Source organism: Zerene cesonia, chromosome Z (genome assembly GCF_012273895.1).
Source record: "Zerene cesonia ecotype Mississippi chromosome Z, Zerene_cesonia_1.1, whole genome shotgun sequence".
Lineage (NCBI taxonomy): Eukaryota > Metazoa > Arthropoda > Insecta > Lepidoptera > Pieridae > Zerene > Zerene cesonia.
The window spans coordinates 11,934,955-11,953,549 of NC_052122.1; the positions used below are offsets into that span (position 1 = coordinate 11,934,955).

The 18,595-nt window shown below is 33.2% G+C and overlaps 1 protein-coding gene across 2 annotated transcripts in view; it reads left to right on the forward strand.

Moving 5' to 3' along the window:
• The window catches only part of LOC119835392 (abnormal cell migration protein 10), a 119,007-nt gene that overhangs the window by 71,498 nt on the left and 28,914 nt on the right, over window positions 1–18,595 (forward strand). Inside the window, exons 1-2 of one of the 2 annotated variants that reach the window (XM_038360149.1) lie at window positions 8,216–8,464; window positions 17,785–17,880. In XM_038360149.1, the coding sequence (XP_038216077.1) occupies window positions 17,785–17,880 (96 nt within the window). In that variant the 5' untranslated portion in view covers window positions 8,216–8,464. Of the gene's footprint in view, window positions 1–8,215; window positions 8,465–17,784; window positions 17,881–18,595 lie in introns of those variants that run through there. The other variant, XM_038360148.1, reaches the window with a different exon arrangement.

An 18,595-nucleotide genomic window follows, 5' to 3' on the forward strand; every position in this document is an offset into this window, starting at 1 on the left:
CAATTCCGCGCAAAATACAGTATCTTGGTAATGTTTTCGAATCCGCGGCGTTGTATTAATAAAGGCGGTGTATCATTAAGAAATATAACATTTATTATTTAATAAGTCATCACTTTTATAAAGAAAATTCCGATGTGACAGCGAGTCAAAGCAAAAACATGCAGCGACGTTTTTGCATTACACGGTTTGTTGAATCTTTATGCACATCATATTTACTCACATTAATTCAATTTATGTAATGGTACAGTGTGCCGTTGCTTCACAGGGTCCGAGGGGACGGAAATCTGACACGGCTGGAGAATAAGCGTATGGCAGCTTTACGTGACCTCCGAGGGTTGAAAGCACTGCGCTCCTTATTCCAGAGAATATTCATAGGCAGAAAAGAATCATTAACACTGACTTAAATCGGTCAATCCGGTTGAATTTTATACGAGTCCTTAATAGGTCTAACAATTAAAACAAATTGCTAATTTAACCGATATATTGCGATAAGGCCATACATCGTCGTAAACGACTGCCATACTTAAGTAGTATCACTTCGTTGTCCTGCTGTTTTTTGACTTGTAGCGTGGCTTTGTATAGACGCAGCTTTATTACTGAAACTCAAAGCTTGTTTTATTACTCCGGCACATTCCGACCAATTAAACATCCATTACATTCGTACCGTCGGCCCTTTGACGTTTTATCTTCCAATTATTGTGAACACGCGTTTCTTTTTCACTTAAAAATGCTGCAGCATGTTGCTGGAACTCTGCAGCGTGATTAACACGTTAGCTAATACATATATATTTTATTTTACATATGAAACTATATATTTTGAAATAATAGACAACAGAAATAGCAGCCTATAAACGGATTCAAACGCGATTTATTCTTTATACATTTAATCTGACGTTTCGAACACTTTACTGGTCAGTCTTTCCGTGAGAAGTCTTTAATTTCAAAATGTCTAATACTCGCGTAAGAACAAAAACGATGAACTAAAAAGCACTAACCGTTTATAAATATTCAAAATTGTCTTTTAATCTTGCCAAATAGAGCCGAGACATAGTTAGCTTAGTTTCATATTTGTAGATCGAATTGTCTAGAAACATCTGTAATAGCCCACTCTCTGACCGTGATTCTGCACCCTAACCTGGCCTGTCCATCATAGTTAATTCAGACTAGAATACGATATTCTCGGTAATTGCTGAATTTTGTTTCGCGTGTAATTGAGTTTGTGGGATGGACAGGTGGTTCAACATGTACTGAATAAAAGTTTTCACCTACTTCGGAAAGGAAGAAATAATATAAATTTTATAAATCTATGTTAATCGTTTAACAGTTATTTATTTTAAAAAAGGTGCTATGTTATTTCTCTTCGAAAATTGAAAACATTCTGATTTGTTGAATTGATCTCAGCATAGAATATGATAACAGTTAAAACATTTAAATACTTTACAAAAAATGTCTACCGGGGCGAAGCGCGGGCAGCTAGTTAAAATAAAATGTATCGTTAATATTATGTCAGTAGGTTAGTGCTTTTCGGCAAGTTAATTGAATCTCTGAGCTAAGATGCAAGTCACGCAAAAACTTAATGGCATGTTTAAACTTTTAATCAAGCGTATCGTAACACACTTGTGAATTATTTTTTACCGGGTCAACAAAATTTTTCGCTCATATTTCGTGCACGTATTTTGTGCATTTTCATTCCGTATAATATTATTAGTCATTATTCGTCTAATACCTACTAATCGACAAAATTGGAGGCGCGTGCTTAGTGGGATTTTTTATCAAATCAGGTTTATCAAAGGAAACAAAGTTTAACAATTCATTTAAAAAAATATTCGGATTGGAACTGAAATATTATTTCATAAGAAATATAATAACAATTCGGCCATTCGCTTCTTATAACATATTTTATATTATATTGCCTATCGTGTTGTGCCGATATGAAATTATATTTAATTGCACTTTTTATAGTGAGATAGCTTTTAATAGAGATCGTTTGATTCGAGAATAATGACTGAATTATATTTTAAGGTTATTTTTCCTCAGAGACCAAAACCGCTCCGTGCGTGTTTATGATTATTTATTTAAATTAAATCTTTGTCATTTATTTTTTTTTTTAATAGTTTTAGAATTTTCTTATGGGGGAGGAAACTGGTTTGTTACATAACGTTAGTTTATCTGCCTTTTATTTATCTAAAGAATTATTTAAAAATAAAATGACACATTAGATTTTAATAGCAATTTCGGAAGTTATGGATTGAAAACCGATCGATGAACAATCTAGTCCTACATACTGTGATTTTCAGCATCCCCTCTATGAGATGTGACAAAAAGACCAATAAATATACATAACCAATTACCAACGGTTCATCGTACTCTACAATATAGATTTTTACCACAACTTCAATGTTACATAATGGACAAATACCGCACACGCCATTACGTGTGCATTTACAAGCCAGATTGCAACGAGCAGGCATAAAAGTAACCTAATTATGCTTCGATAGGATATAAATTGTGCCTCTATTATTTGATTGGTTCAACTTCCAGCGTTCACGGCTGGGTTTTATCAATTAATTTGGAAGCATTTACCGTTTCAATCATGCCTGAGGTAATGTTGTTTTAAACGTTTTAATTGCTTTTAATACAGCTTACTTATTAAGAGACGCTAGGTACTTTACATCAGGATTGTTCAGTATTTCAAACAATTGTATTGTACCTTTCTGCCCGTGGCTTCGCCTTCCTGGAAATTTCCCATGAAAATGAGATCTTAGAGCGCGGTTGTTGTAGCTTCTCTCCTCCGAACCATGTCCAGAAATGAGGAAATAATTTTATGGTATGACTTGACAAACAATCAGTCTATTGTATTTGAAATATTAAAGTAAAGATATCGCTAATGTCAGAAAAAATCCTTATTATACGTACACTACGCATTAGTAATGTAATGAAACGATAAGTACTGGACGCTGGATCGCTAACAAGTATTGGAAAAGAGGAACCTTATTTAAAAACCAAAAAAAAAAAATTAAGGCTACACGTCATACCGCGTCAGCTGCCTTCCATGCATATCACAGGCCACAAACAACGCCGACCATAATATATGCGGACGCACGACCCGCGAGCGTGCATGGTGCATGCATGCATGGGGCACGAACTCAGTGGGAACGCCTGTTTTACAATTAGAAATCAATTTCGTTATATCTGTTATTATAAAATAGTTGATACAATTGTCAAAGGTCTATATAAAGGTCGAGAGACCTCTTATCCATGTTATGTGAAAAAAAGAACACATAATCGTAAACCACACTATTCCAGTCATCTATCAACTTTAATGAATGCATAAAAATAAGGAATAAAAAGTAATTAACGATAATGATAATAAAAATACGGCTCTGAAGTTTTACCTATATACAGTTTCACCCCCTTTACAAACTAGCGATATCAACACGACTATTGAAAGCTAATACGCAAAAAACTTTTACTATGAAATTTATACAAGCCAGCGTACCTAGATTTACACGTACTTTCACTTCATAGTTCGTACGCAACGTTATAATGATCCTGTTAAGTGGCCTGTTCACTATTCAGAACGAATGCGCATTTCCCATTCATTTGCCGCGTCTACAGCTGTAGCCTGTACCAGACTAAATATATTATTTATGTCCTAATATATACTAGTACAGGGCCTTATTCAGTGCTACCCTTTGAACGTTACCTCGACTATTGAACAAATTGGATAAAACTAATTTCAAACGAAAAGCCACTATCAAATTATCCTAGCTTTTGTACGTAGCTTCAGTTCAGTTTTCATAAACAAGCACCGCTCTATCTATTGAAAACACGCGATAATTTTTTGTGAGAATTTTGACTCAAAGCTCGAATCCTCCACAAATATAGTACCTCAACCGTCTTCGTAATGCTGGCTCCAGTTGTTGGTAAAACGTGATCAATTTTGACAGATATTTCCCGACACCCAGACCGCGGCTCCCTGTCAAACAAACGCCACCTAGCGTTACCGCCAGCCCTGGCTGTGGAAATGTGTGATTAATTTCGTCAGGAATTTCATATTGGTTAGCGTGTGCTATTGTCAATATTATAATATCGAGTCTCGCGGGAGAGCTGGTTTTGATGTTACATTGATTTCGGTTTCGCCGGTCGGAATGTGAAGCGTTTGATGCGACAGATATTTAAGTACGTTAATTAATTGCCTAGTTATACACCGGCGGTAATACGATAACTTTGGGATAGAAATGTTAATGAGGAATTAAAATGAATGGAAATGTGTTCTGTGCTAATAAATGCATTTGGAAAATTGTTTCCAATCTAAAGTAATCTTTATTTAAGATGACCACAAATTACATTTCTAGTATTAGCTTTCATCTACTGAAAGTTTCATCAAAATGGGTACAGATTTAAAAAATTTGCCTTAGAAATGCTGGGAAAAATATTAAGTATGATCTCAGTAGATGTAAATATAATTAAAAAAATCAACAACAAATTAATTCTCTTAACTAGATCATATAATGATCTGTTTTTATTAAATGGCTATCTCATAATAATTACATCCGGTTTCGTTCCAACTGCTTATTGTGCTTTATCATAAAACATTATTACATGAAATCAGAATAGCGCGATAGAAGGTTATGATTATTTTTAGATCAATCTGTTATTATTAATGTGAATGATATGCGTGGATTATGGAAAATTCCAGAAAATTATGTACTTAACTAATATTTTAAGAAACAATTATTGACTATACCAGTTAGGGCAGGTTATAGTCGCTTTCAAAAGCCTTAACCAAAATCTTCCATCTGGCAGTAAAAGTCCCCTTAAACTCTGTAAAACAGTACTTAGAAAAAAAAGGAATTTCGTTTTACACAGACAGCTCATATAACATTTTATTTAAATGTAAAGATTTATAAATTAAATTGATTCGCTTTAGGATCATAACGAAAGCGTCAATAACGAATCCTCCGCATTTTAGATGTATTTATTCCATATCAATAACTCGATAAATAAAGTAAATCCAATTTCTATTTTTGCACACAAATTGTTTGCGAAATGGAAACATTGCTCGCGAAATAATTTCATTTCTCCGTTCGCTGCTTCGACGTTCTTATTTATTTCTTTTTTCATATACAGTATTTACTTCAATGTTCAATTATTTAGGAGTGAGACTTCGTCAAATATTCTATCAATAAACTTAATTTATAAATGCGAGATCAAGTACCCCATAGCATGTTATTGTATGAGGGCACTGGAGTGTGAAGATCTATCCTTTTCCTTACCCTTCCCTAACGCATTGTCATTGATCAAGTAAGGATCTATATCCCTAGCCCTTTCTCAGAAAAATCAGCTGCTCGCTAGGCAAAGCCTACTGAGATGTGCATAAGCGGTGGTGGTCGCTTACCAAGATATGACTCGCCAGCTAACAAAAAAAAGTTTATGTTATGTGATAAAGGAATACTACAGATACATCGATGATTGATAAAGTTTTTTTGCTCTGATTTTTAAATGGTTTTAACAGTATAAAAAAATTGAAAATTTTCTAGCAAAGAGCCGTACATATTAAAAAATTTAAAGTTAAATTCGGTAAACCCTCGTTAAAAGACGTTCAAGTAAACATTACAATCGCTATTTTTGTGCGGCGGAAGTGGCGTATTTCTGAACGGCTCTTAATGCAGTTTCTAAACTAAAGTTCGGGGAATGCGCGTAGTTACGCTTTTTATATGCATTTAACTTTTGAATATAAACTAACGTGCATTTCGGGCAGCTTGAAACTAAAATAATATATTCTTAACACGAAATGAAATTATATTATTAGACAACTATATTAAAAAACTTACAGATAATTTATAATTCTTGTGTCGCAGTCTTAATTGCCACACCTCGGAAATGACTTGACCGATTTTTGTGAAATATAATATTTTGTATGTCTAGCATGAGAATAGATCGTAAACTGATTTAAACCTCAAGGCTCCAAGTGATAAGAGAAGGTACTTATGACTACAATTTTGAATCATTTTTCTTTAAGTCAAGATTTTATTACGTATTAAATTAATGTAACTGTTTGATTAAATTCTATTTACGAGTCATTTCATGAAATCCAAAATAAACACAAACTAGATTTTTTATTCAAATTTGTTTGGGGAACGTTATCTCGTACGAACATTGCGGACAAAAGCTATTTAGCTAGCTATGTAAATGCATGCATAGCATGTAAAACAAGCAAACTTCCATTGTAATCGCTTATGGAGCATAGATATGCACCATAGATCCGTGAAAGTGATAGATATTACAAAAGCTTTCTCAAAGCGAACACCCGAGCCGTCGGAAATTAAACATTCCACATTTCCACCCAATCTCGTCAGTTATAACAAGCCAATAACCCGGTTACGTTACCCGGGTGAGCCGGAATACCGGATGCCCGGGTTCCGGGTATAAGCCTATTGATTGGTTGTTACGATTAACCTGGGTAATTATGTGAGCATCGGTCAAACGATAGTAACACTATCCGGTAATTTTTTTAACTCGTGTTGCGCGCGTACCGTCCAATCTGGCCCGCAATTTTTTTTCACGCGTACCGTCCAATCTGGCCCGCAATTTCCAACAATTATTTCAAGCCTTTTCAAGTTTGTCAGCAATTAAAGGTAGCCCGTGACCTCCAATTTCCCAACAATTCGGGAATCAAAATGTACGAAATTCATTTAGAACTTCAGTGGAAAACTTTAAGAACAGAGTAAATTTTTTTGCAACTATTGTGTAGCTATTTAGAAGAACAATTTAAATTATTCCGGCTTACATCAGAACTAAGGAAATAAATGATTACTGTTTTCATTTAAAAACACTTTATTAAGATAAAGTGAAAGAACAAATAAAAATTAAAATGACCTACACCTCCCCAACAAATCAATATATATAAATCTAACAAATATAATACAATTTCAAAATTTCTAAAAAAAAATTCTAAATATAATACAGATTAAAATTATTCCCTCTAATAATAAATACTGAATCACGGCGATGTCTGTCACAGCTTAAGATTCGCAGCGTTACTGGTACCAAAAAAAAACGTTTAATGTCATAATTATTGTAACTTCAAAGGGTCATTCAAAAAGCAAATTATAGCGAAAATTCCATGCTAACTTTGTTAAACCATGTGAACTATTTCTGTGCAAGCGAGTCACTCACCACTGAGTCACTGCTCCATATACACGCCTGTGATGTAACAATACATGCGTAATGAAACTACAGAGCAATCAAGGGATCTTGTTGCCTTCAATGTCTAGATTCATAGACAATGTCATATCTACACGCGATATCATGCGAATTCAATTACATGTTAAATGGGATAATAATTTTACTAGATAAGATTATAGATGTAGAGTACAACTCTGAAATTTATTCATTTTCATTATAATTTTTGGATGAAATTAAGTAACATTTTCAAAAAATTGATTAAGAATATAGGCTAGATATACAGTCATCTAGTATCAGAAATAACATAGTAACTCTTCTATAATATTTACTCTTAACTTCATAAGGCACTACCTACCTACTTCATATAAATCGTTATATAAAGTTGTTGCAGCGTAAAAAGAGCCACACATTATATCTTCCCTTTCGTGCTATTAATAAGATATTACAGTTATTGTTTTTTAATGCGGGAGTCGAGCACATTTCGGCACAAATTGGGCCAGTTCGCAGCGGGGGAAGGAACTACACAGCCACAAAAGATCAGCGTGAAATAGTAGTGTTCAGGAGCATTTGAATACTACTATTTCACGCTGTGTCGTACAAGAAATGGCATAGCCAGAGGCCCGTTTCCTTTTCCTTGTCCCTTCCAGTCCATTCTTTTATTCACGTCCTCAACCCTTCCTCATCCCTAACCTATCATATTTATATTCACAGACAACCTACCTCTGGAAATATTTTTGGCTATGCTGGTAGTTTATTAAACGACCAGCTCGGTTGTCACTCTAACACGAAAAAGTATACTGATACATTATCGAAAAAGTTCTCCAAAATATCTACTACACCTACCTCACTATAAAAGGCATAGTCTGTGTACAAATAAGCTTCAGTGCCTTACACTCAAACAAACCATCATTTCTCACGGCAAGATTCTGCGATTCCGACTAATCTCTAACAATGATTCATATCTGCCTACACACGGTCATGTGTTTATCTCGCTACGTCACACCAGAGCCATTCGGCCGTCGGGCTCGTCATAGGGAGGTGACGACTTACCGATACAGTTGCTTTTAAGATGACATCGGCTGATTAGAATCGTTTCTCTATGTAACCCAGTGAAATATTGTTATTTACATCATTAGTTATATCACTGTGAAAATTTGATTAAAAGACGCTAATTAATTGTGCACGCTGTGTACTTGATTATGATCAGTTTGTGATTCTTTGGTGAATTGCATGTGTAATAATGAGTGCGAAGTCATTAATTGTATAAAAAAAGGTAAGGACTTTGTCAATACTCGAAATGTTTTAATTTTCAATCAAAGGTGAACTATTTTCTGCTAGGAATTAATAAGTTTAGTCATTAATACAGTATATTAGGATGTAAAGACAAACCTAAATTTTCGCGCGTCACGTAAAACGCCGGTCATTGTTCAAATACGACACCACGACTTCCTAATCTCTGTCATATAAATCACTATTCATGTGTCAATATAAAAGTTTATTAAAGAAGCCCAAGCCATATTATCTAAAAGTCTTAAAAAAAACCCTTCTCTTTATTTATTTAAACTACGATATTATATAAATAATAATATAGTTATTATAATCGACTGTAATTTTTTTATTTAAACGGTGTTCACGTGAATAAACTAAGCATACTTTACTATTTTCACGATATACACGAGAGCATTCTGTAAAATTAATTTAAAATATATCTTATATCTAACCTTTATCGATTCATCTATGTTTTAAAACTGAAAGCATTACAAATAGCTAGTTAATAAAATTAGCGTCCCTAAATACGGGAGTTCATCACAGCCCTAAATTAGTTAGTACATCTAAAACGCAGGAAGCTCGTTGACTAGCCGCTAACAGTAATGCGATTAGTTACCCTGTTTTGGAATTTAAGTCCTAATACCAGTTAATACTCCAGCTGAGTCTAGATTGTGAATAAATCATCTCTCTTGTAAACCATTTTCACTTCATACCTTAATACTATACAAAAACGTAAAGCTGAAGAGTTTAATTGTTTGTTTGAATGCGATAATCTCAGAAAACCAGTTGACCTGGGAAAGTAAATAGGATAGATTTATTCCCAAAAATTCCACGGTAAAATGAACTATACGGGGAAAATCGCGTGGCTGTGCATGTCCTTTGACTACGCCTATAAATCCGAAGCTGAAAAACTAATACACTTACGATTTGAACAGATAGACCAGCTTGTGCTGATTTTTTGGGATGAATAAGGTTTTAGAACTGGGAGCATTCAATGCAATTATACTAAATACATAATTTAGTATTTGTTCAGTTGTTGAGCGTAATAGATATAAGCATAAGTTACAAGCAATCGATGAAAATGAGTTTTTAGTGTCGTCTTTCAAGTGGAAACGGAATCACCGATTAAATTAACACGTCATTATTATCTAATCATATAACCAGGCGTTCAAAAACACTTCGATCGTATCTAATTTTCCCTCCATCCAACAGAGCAAGTACCGTCGAAATCAAGGACGAAAGCAACGAGATAGACCGATGAAATTATTAATAATTCATTTTCTTTTGTTCTTCAATATATATTAATACAAAAAAAAACCCAAGTAATAAGCAATTTCAAATACTTCAAAATAAATTTATTTGTAATTCAGATACTCGTATATAACATTAAATATATATCAAATACATACACAATATGATTTATCCATTCTATTGTCTCCCATAAGAGCACATGATAAAAACATATCTATAATTGTGTCAAACACTAAGATTAGTATATAATGAGTCATGCACAACTCATCACGTCAGCATTTATTAGCTGTTTGTTTTTATTATCATACAAATTAAATTGAAATTATGCATACGCCTACACCGGTTATATCGTTTGAATATATTAAAAGACGATATATCGTATATTCAAATAAATATATTATTTTCCCAAGGTTAGATAACACATTTAAATAAATCACGTAAAGAAGGTTCAGAGGTGAATTTATTATATTATTTTTAAAACGTTATTTTCAACCGACTTTAAAAAAGTTCTCAATTCCGTTGTATTAATGTTTTACGTTTGTTAGCTCAGAACTATTGGCTGGGTGAACTGCGTGCGCTTTTTATTAAATCTGGTGCCTGCCGTGTCATCCCATTTATTAATATATATATTAGAGTTCTGGCAATTTGAAGGCAATTATATTTTTATAGATAAATATTGATATCAAAATGTATCTGTGTGTGTTTGTCTAATAGAACTTTATTTCCAGTAAAACTTCCCTAAAAGAATTACTATTAAAATAAATAAAGGTAAAAATAAAATAGTTTACACACAGGGTTTTCGATATAAACATCTTCTTTACTTTTACAGAAAGCTTCATGGCTCTTATTCAATTGATTTTCTGTGAAAGACTTCACGAGAACCGGCACAAGCCGCTTACCCTATAAGTGTTAGCTTTGAAACCCTTTAGCTTCTTAATATTTATTATATTTGAAAAGTTCCAATAAGTGTCCTCTTTATACTTCTTATGTATTGTGAATTAAAATAATTTTATAAAAGAGCAAGATAACAACGCAACTTTAGATTGTCATATATCTTATATGAGAATATGAAGTTGAGTTCAGACAAGTCTAATAAAACAAAATTTTGAGATTCTTGCGATTTCCAAATTAAAATTTAGAATTTTGAGAATTGCTTTTTTCACCAAACACAATTATGACAAATAACTACAGATAAGATTCTAGATAAATTAAAAAAATTAAGTGCTGAAACGACATCATTCAGCAATTTTAAATGCTGACTTTACCACTTGCTGCATAGAAACCTTTAGTTTAAAGGCTTGTATTGTCTCATAACCAGCTTTGCTGGCGCCCTAGACTGGACCCAAAGCCCTCCCCTATGACGTCACCAGTTCAAAATGGCGGCAAACCGAGTAAATTCCAACGATTGCGTGATCTGCATCACGTTGCTGACATTCGAGGAACCTTGGCTGCATTCACATCCTTCTAAGATTTATGTTATATCGCTTAAGCGGTTGATGGTTGCATAATTTTTTTGCCTTTGTGTACTGTATATTTATAGATATTCTAGACGCACCCACTTGACGCTACGATCTAAAATCTATTTACAATGTTTTTTCACATAATTAATTTAACGCTAGCATCTCTAATCTAAACCATTCTAATAAATTAAATTCGGCTAATCAAACACAAAATTCAACCAATTATAAATAAAAGAATTCTATTGAGAAATAACCGATTTTTAGCAACTTCATAATGCTGAATTTCATAGATATTATAGGCGTTTTCTGTAGACACTATAAATAAATTAAATAGTACTTAAAATATTTATATTAATAAACGTCTAATCTGTCTATCTATCTATCTATCTATTAAAAAAGTTAGGTAATTATCCACCACTCATAATTCTGTCGTAGTTACAACCTCTCCCTTAATAAAATTTAATACTCCTTCGGACAATATGCTAGACATCATTATACTCAGCATACGAAGCGGCTGCTACTGACATTGGATGTAAGTATTACATTACCTCATCGTTACTTGTTTATAAATATGATCTAATGTTGTTTTATTTTTAATTTAACCCACTGTTAAACAAACCTTATCTGAACTTATCGCTCTCTTAGCAACATGGCTGTTTGTGTATGTCATATTGTATTCATTTCGAATTACTCCAAATAGTCTTATTATAAATAGGTCCACTTACTCAGCTACGTTGTGGCTCTGAGGTTTTCCCTTGGACCTTCCCTGCTCATTGTATACACTTGTAGGTAAAAATCTTTAAAGATTAAAAAGAAGAAAAGAAAATAAAAACTAAAAATTGTTATATAAAGGCAAAATCCCCATTTTGATAGCCAACCCTATGAATGTTGAGTGTGTGTGTCAGTGAGTGTGCGTGTGTGTGTGTGCGCGCGTGAGTGTGTGTGTGTGCGCGTGAGTGTGCGTGTGTGCATATCTGGAACCCGCACTCACCGGTGTGGTGGATTATTGCTTGAATCCTCATCGGAGGCTTGTGTCGCTGCCCTGGGAACATATATGGGCCAATTCATTATCTCATTTTGACAATTGTGAATACTAAACACCCTTTCTGAGTAACAAACTTCCATATTAAAACTATTAATTGGTTACACACGCACACAACATTTGAAATCTCAGAGAGAATATATTTATATTCCAAAAATAATTGACATTCGCAAACTTTCCACTTATAAAGTCGTTTGAAAAAAATGTCCACGTAACATCAGACCCAATAAACATAGCTTACTATTAACGACGTCTAAACGGGAAAAACTACAGCGCGTTAGAACCGCTCGTACCCAAAAACCCTTATCACCTCTCAACGTTCATTACATCACCATACGCCGTGCTATAATCATTAAAATTATACCCTTTAAATTGACAGAACTAGACAAAATTTAACTCAAACCATATGGATGGCGCACCAGCTACAAATAAAAAAAGAATCATCATAATTGGTACACCCAGTTAAAGGTCTAAGGTAGCAAAATTAATTAATACAATCAAATTTACAACCACATTTTTTTAAAGTCGGTTGAAAAGAAAATCTGTTTAATTTCAATCCCATATTTAAAACAATATCTTAAGAAAATATCCTCGAGATAACTTCCCTGGTGGCTTCTGCCTTAAGTTTTTACGCACGGAGCAGCTGAAGGCCTTTTTCGTTTTCTTTTTTTTACAGTGGGGAAATCCCACGGCCTCCGGGGAAGAGGTCGTGGGTTATGTCGGATTCCTACCGACTAAAACCCCACTGTTCCGTCGCGTCGCATAAGTGAAGGGGCCACGGGTGCTTGTTAGAATTCGTCCGCGACCCCCTCGGCGGCAGCTGAAGCCCTGTGTACTGAGCATATTGGTTGAGTCAATTTGTTTTGACTTGATGGTATTGTTTTGCAAGCAATTTGCGGGGAAACGGTGCGATTTGTAAATATTTATTTCACAGACAAATGCTTGTTACAGTTTTTTCTAGTACTTATTGAATGATAAATTATCTTATAATATAAATATTTCTTAATTGGGTAATATCAAACTAAATGCTTCGTTATGCTGCAAGAAAATGCATATAGAAAATGCATATAGCTTTATATAAATATTTTACATTATTGTTTTAAGTACCTTCTCTAAATTCGTTGAATATTAAAATATTATGGAGATTTTAGATATTTGATTATCAACTTTCGATTAATGTTTATAGCAGTCGGGATTTGTATTTTTGTAGTACTAATTTTGTTGTTAATAGTTTTTCTTTACTATAAAGTTGATCAGTCTTCTGTCTACTGGCATACTGAAGCTTTTTTATCATCAGCTATCGCGGCCATGACTTCTTAATGATAGAACCAATTAAATCAATACGACAATTATTTTTATAATAATTATTTTAGCATCTTATTCTTCTATCCTCAAGTGGTGTTGGCAGAATATCAGCGTCAGGGTCCCATTGACTCTGACATTTATGCTGAGCCAAGACCCTTTTTAAGAACACAGTGCACATTTGTCTCCGTCCTGTTTTTTCCTCTGTGTGTTAAGTTTTTTTTGTTAAATTGTTTTTATTTTGTAATCGTCGTATATTTAATGTGTTGTACATATTAATAAACGTTTAATCTATCTATCTACAATACACAGCATAAGGACTCAGATTATTAAAGAATTAGACTGATACATTAGTTATTTATCCACATAATGAGACGCCACTTGCATACATTCTATACATACTGGATCGAAAATAGCTCAGTTTATAATTTATTTGAACTTTCACAAATAATAAATAGATTTAATACAATGTGGGCGACTCGTTGTAGTTTGAAGCGTGATTGATGGAAATGTGGGTATCAGCGTGTGTGTGAAATTTAAATGTAAAAAATCCTAAAAATAACGCTATAGCTACACTAAATTTGATTCATTTTAGTATATATGTAGATTATACCTTGTAGACAAATAGATATACACAAATTTATTTTTGTAACAATTCATGTTTCATCAATTACGACATCACAAAGCTACAGCCCACACACACACACACACACACTTAACTAACTAAATATGATGTACAGAATACAAAATTCTCTTTTCGGTGCAATTAAGAAACTTTATCACTCAGTTCAAGAAATTAATACGGCCATAAATGCATGAGATAAAACTAAGACCTAAACTCTTCATTACCTAGGATACCTAGTGAATTCCAAGAAAACAATTGTAAATTCAAAGGACAAAAGTTAAAAGCGCTAAGGGTGCTTCACACGAGGGGAGTTTACGAGTTAAACCGAAACGTCGAGGCGTAGGCTTCATTGCAATGGCCTAGATATGAAAAAAGCTAAGGCTAGGAGCACTTACCGTTGTCTAGGTGCTAATAGTACCTAGGAGTTTTCCTGTAAAACACCTCTAAAGAGGGGAATATTAAGATGTAGATACAAAGTGCTATAGCCAGGGATGCTTCTCTTCAGTATTTTTTTATTTCTTTTTATAAGGATGTAGTATAGATTAATTATATATGTATTATTAACGAACTTCGTTTAGTGTGGTGTTGACGAAATCGAATGACCAAATCTGGTATTGTAATAATTTTAAGCAAAATAAAATTTCTTTAAATCTTCATTTAACTAATTCTCTCAATAGAAAAATGGTTAAAGTACGTAAGTGTAAATATTTCATATGAAACCTAATTCCCCATCGAAACTTCTTCTAAGAAAGTGAATATTTATGGATTTTGTACAAATAATCTCTTCAAAATGGTAGAATGCATCATAGATCAAATTATTACTTATCAAATAAAATGTTTGTTTTGTGTGATGTTTATCAAATGATTTATTTTTCTACAATTATTTTATAAATAGCAATCATCCGTCATCGTTTTTTTGTAAACATTGATACTCTCATTTGAACACCACTATAAACCCCGATAATTAATTTTAGTATTGGTATATGGTCAGTAAGTAATTATTTATCTACCAAAATGTTGCTTTAAATTGAGCCTGAACTGAGTCCACCTGTGAGCCACACAACCACACTATGAGCGATACTCTTAAAAGTTATAAAGACATGACCTCAAACAAACCTCCACTGGCAGCACAGTTACTGTGTACTATATGTAAGACTGTCTCTATGTCCTTTAAAATTATTTAAGACACCACCTTTCACGCTATAGCGTAATACGCGTAAACGTAGCGACGTTTTACCGGCGTGCTCACGCTTTTAGTGTGAAGTGGCTTTAATCGGATCGCTGTTCATTTAACGAGTTCTCCGACGGTCCTGTCTGCTCGCAAATTGCTCGCATTCAGTTTGCTTCAAATAAATTTTAAAACCTTGCTATGAATTATGAAATATACACATGTTGTAGGTACGTGTTTGTATTAGCCTTTACTGTTCACATTCAATAATATTATTTATCGGTAAGTATTTTAAATTATTATATTTTGTTAGATTACATTTTTTAAAGTGTTATTTTTCTTGTCTGATTTATACTGGCTTAGTTTTAACGAATAACTTATCTATTTATATTATTTTAATTAAATAACAAATGCTTAAGAGAATTCTTTAAATTTCTAGCTGACCCGGCACTTAGGGGTAGAAAAATTAGATGCTCGACTTGATGGGGGTACTGCCGTGCCTCCATATGTTACCCGATTCTTAAACCTACCCAATATGCACACAAAATTTCACGAGAAACGCTCCAGCCGGTTCGAGTCCATACTTAACTTTTTGTTAATCACCATGTTAGTTACCATAACTAACATTGATGATTCGAGAATTTTATAAATGTATAAATAGATTTACTCATTTATTACAATTTACGTTTAACAAAAATTCCAGGATCTCGTCATACCATTGAACCAACTTAAATAACAATAATTTTAACAAAAGGCATTCATAATCCACAACAAAAGTTAACAGTTTCATAACTATGACTTTTTGTTTAGCGCGCCGTTATATATCGTGATGCAAACATAAAAGCGTACTATCGTAATGTTTAGAAATTACTTTTTCGTGAACACTCTTGCGTAAAAATATTGTTAAGAAAAGTTTAATCTGCATTTATCAATCTTATGCACAAAAATAGATATTCAATTATTTAATTTATTTCACTTCTTTTTTCTCTATTTGTATGTGTCTGTTTGTATGTAGACCAATATTAAGTTCATCTTATAGGCTACATTTCATTAAAAAAACGTTATAATTACGAGTGACAACGAAATATGAAAAAAGATAAATAGCAAGATTTATTCATAGTTCATACCTTCAATATTTAAATTAATATTGTATAATCCCTATTTTAAACACATACCTACATCATTATATAGAATTTAACCACCCACTCTTTTTTTTTCATTTGCGGACGCCATTTTAGTGATATATATAGCCTTACGACACTATCACAAATCACTATAAATTCTTAGTTCAGTCGGGTTAAAAGAAACGAACAAGTCACAGCTCAAACGTCATATTAACTCGCTATGGACATTTTATATGAATGCGTAGACCCCAAAGCGGCACGAACAATAGAGGACAAATAGCTTAATAATAGTGTTCCTTAATTTCCATTCACGAACATATGGTCAAATACTTGCCTTCAACATAATAACCACGTCTTCAAAACTCAAATAACGCACGTGGCAAGCTATCATTAAAATAAATTTAACATAATTTTACTTCTAACTCAATGGACTAAGGGTCATTTTGATATGGCACGCGTCGCACTAAATGTCCACGTGGCGTTGATAAAATATCGAAATATTTTATAATTAGAAGGAAAATATTCCCGTGTGCTCATTAAAATACGGCTCAGAATAGCCCGAGATTTCATCGCACTTATAACCTTTAACTAGATGACTTCGAGATCTGTGTCTACGATGTCTTTTGTCATAGCTCTTTTGTAATTCGAATAAGCGTCGATTTTTCCATAGATTACATTAAAAGCTGCTCGTACTTGTATTATCTGTTGCTTTGTGACAAAAATTGACGCGTAATGTAATTTATTCGCTTTCCAATATTTGTTTTGTTGTCTAAATTTCACATTTAAACCGGAGTCCGGAACCTGTATGTTTATTAATAAAAACATTCAGTTATAAATTCTGAACAAATTATCAAATAAATAATAGAAATGTTGAAAATTCGGGAGCAAATTCGATATTACATTTACTAAATCTATATTTACTATAACAAAAAAGGTCAGGGTTAAATTTGTACATTGAAGTAATTTAGATTTTTTTTGTGGGGCGTTTTATTGTCGATACTGAAGTATACTGAAGTATAAAATGCAATTTAAAAAAAAATTGAGGGTATGAATGTGACTCAATTTAAATTTGACATGACCTGTAGACTACATTTTGTCTAGAAAGCACAAGAGACAAACTAAATTTGAAACGAATTGTCTTCAATTACGTCGCAAAAGATTTGATTCTTTTACATGTCGTGTAGATAATCTATTTTATTTACTTTTAAATTTTTATTGCAACTCAGTTATTGTATTTTTTATGTACAGAATCATTAAGGCAGACTCCACAACAAACGAAATCTATATAAAGAGCATTTTATTCATGAGCTGTTAAAAAATTATTCTTATATAGTTATTATTTTTCTTCACAGATGGCGCTGGTCGAGGACTCTGCCGCAGGCACTGGGGGGGAGGACCCAGAGGCTTTGCTCAACGAGTGGCTGGGAGAGCTTACCGTGTTGACTGCGGTAAAGCGAATGTTTACTAAAAAAAAACCCACATACGTGTATATATTTATTCTATCAAATTTTATAAATGCGAAAGTGTGTTTGTGTGGCTTCCTTTCACCTCGCAACTGAGAGCTTTTAGGGAATGATGTTTGTGTCTACAGATTGTCAAAACACCCCACTCTCATGGGAATTTCCTTCGAATCCTGAAGCTTGTATATATAATGGCAGCTAACCAATAAACCCTTCCCGCCTAAACAATAGGTCATAGATAATCTCTCAACCTTGATTAAATCAATGAATATTGCACCAATGAATATAGACACATTAATTGATTTATTATTATTGTAAATCTAATTTTACTATGTAAATCTTCATAGATAAAACAAAATATATATTACATTAATATACATATTATTATATCCGTTATGAGGTTGTATCGTACCTGTATTTTAAACCCTTGTACGATCCTGCGATGTACTTATGTCGGATACATAATATAACTTCAACCTGGCAAAATGTCTTACCTGAGTATTTTTCACAATATATTACAAATGTTCATGTCTCAAGACAACAGCAGACGCTAGAAAATGACATGGCTACTGTCTCAAAGATATGAAAATATATAATAACATTTTTATACCTAGGACACCTCAGTTTTATATCATACTTGTAATTTGATAAGAAATTACTTTATTTTATTATTATATAAAAGAGTAACTTATTTAAACTACGC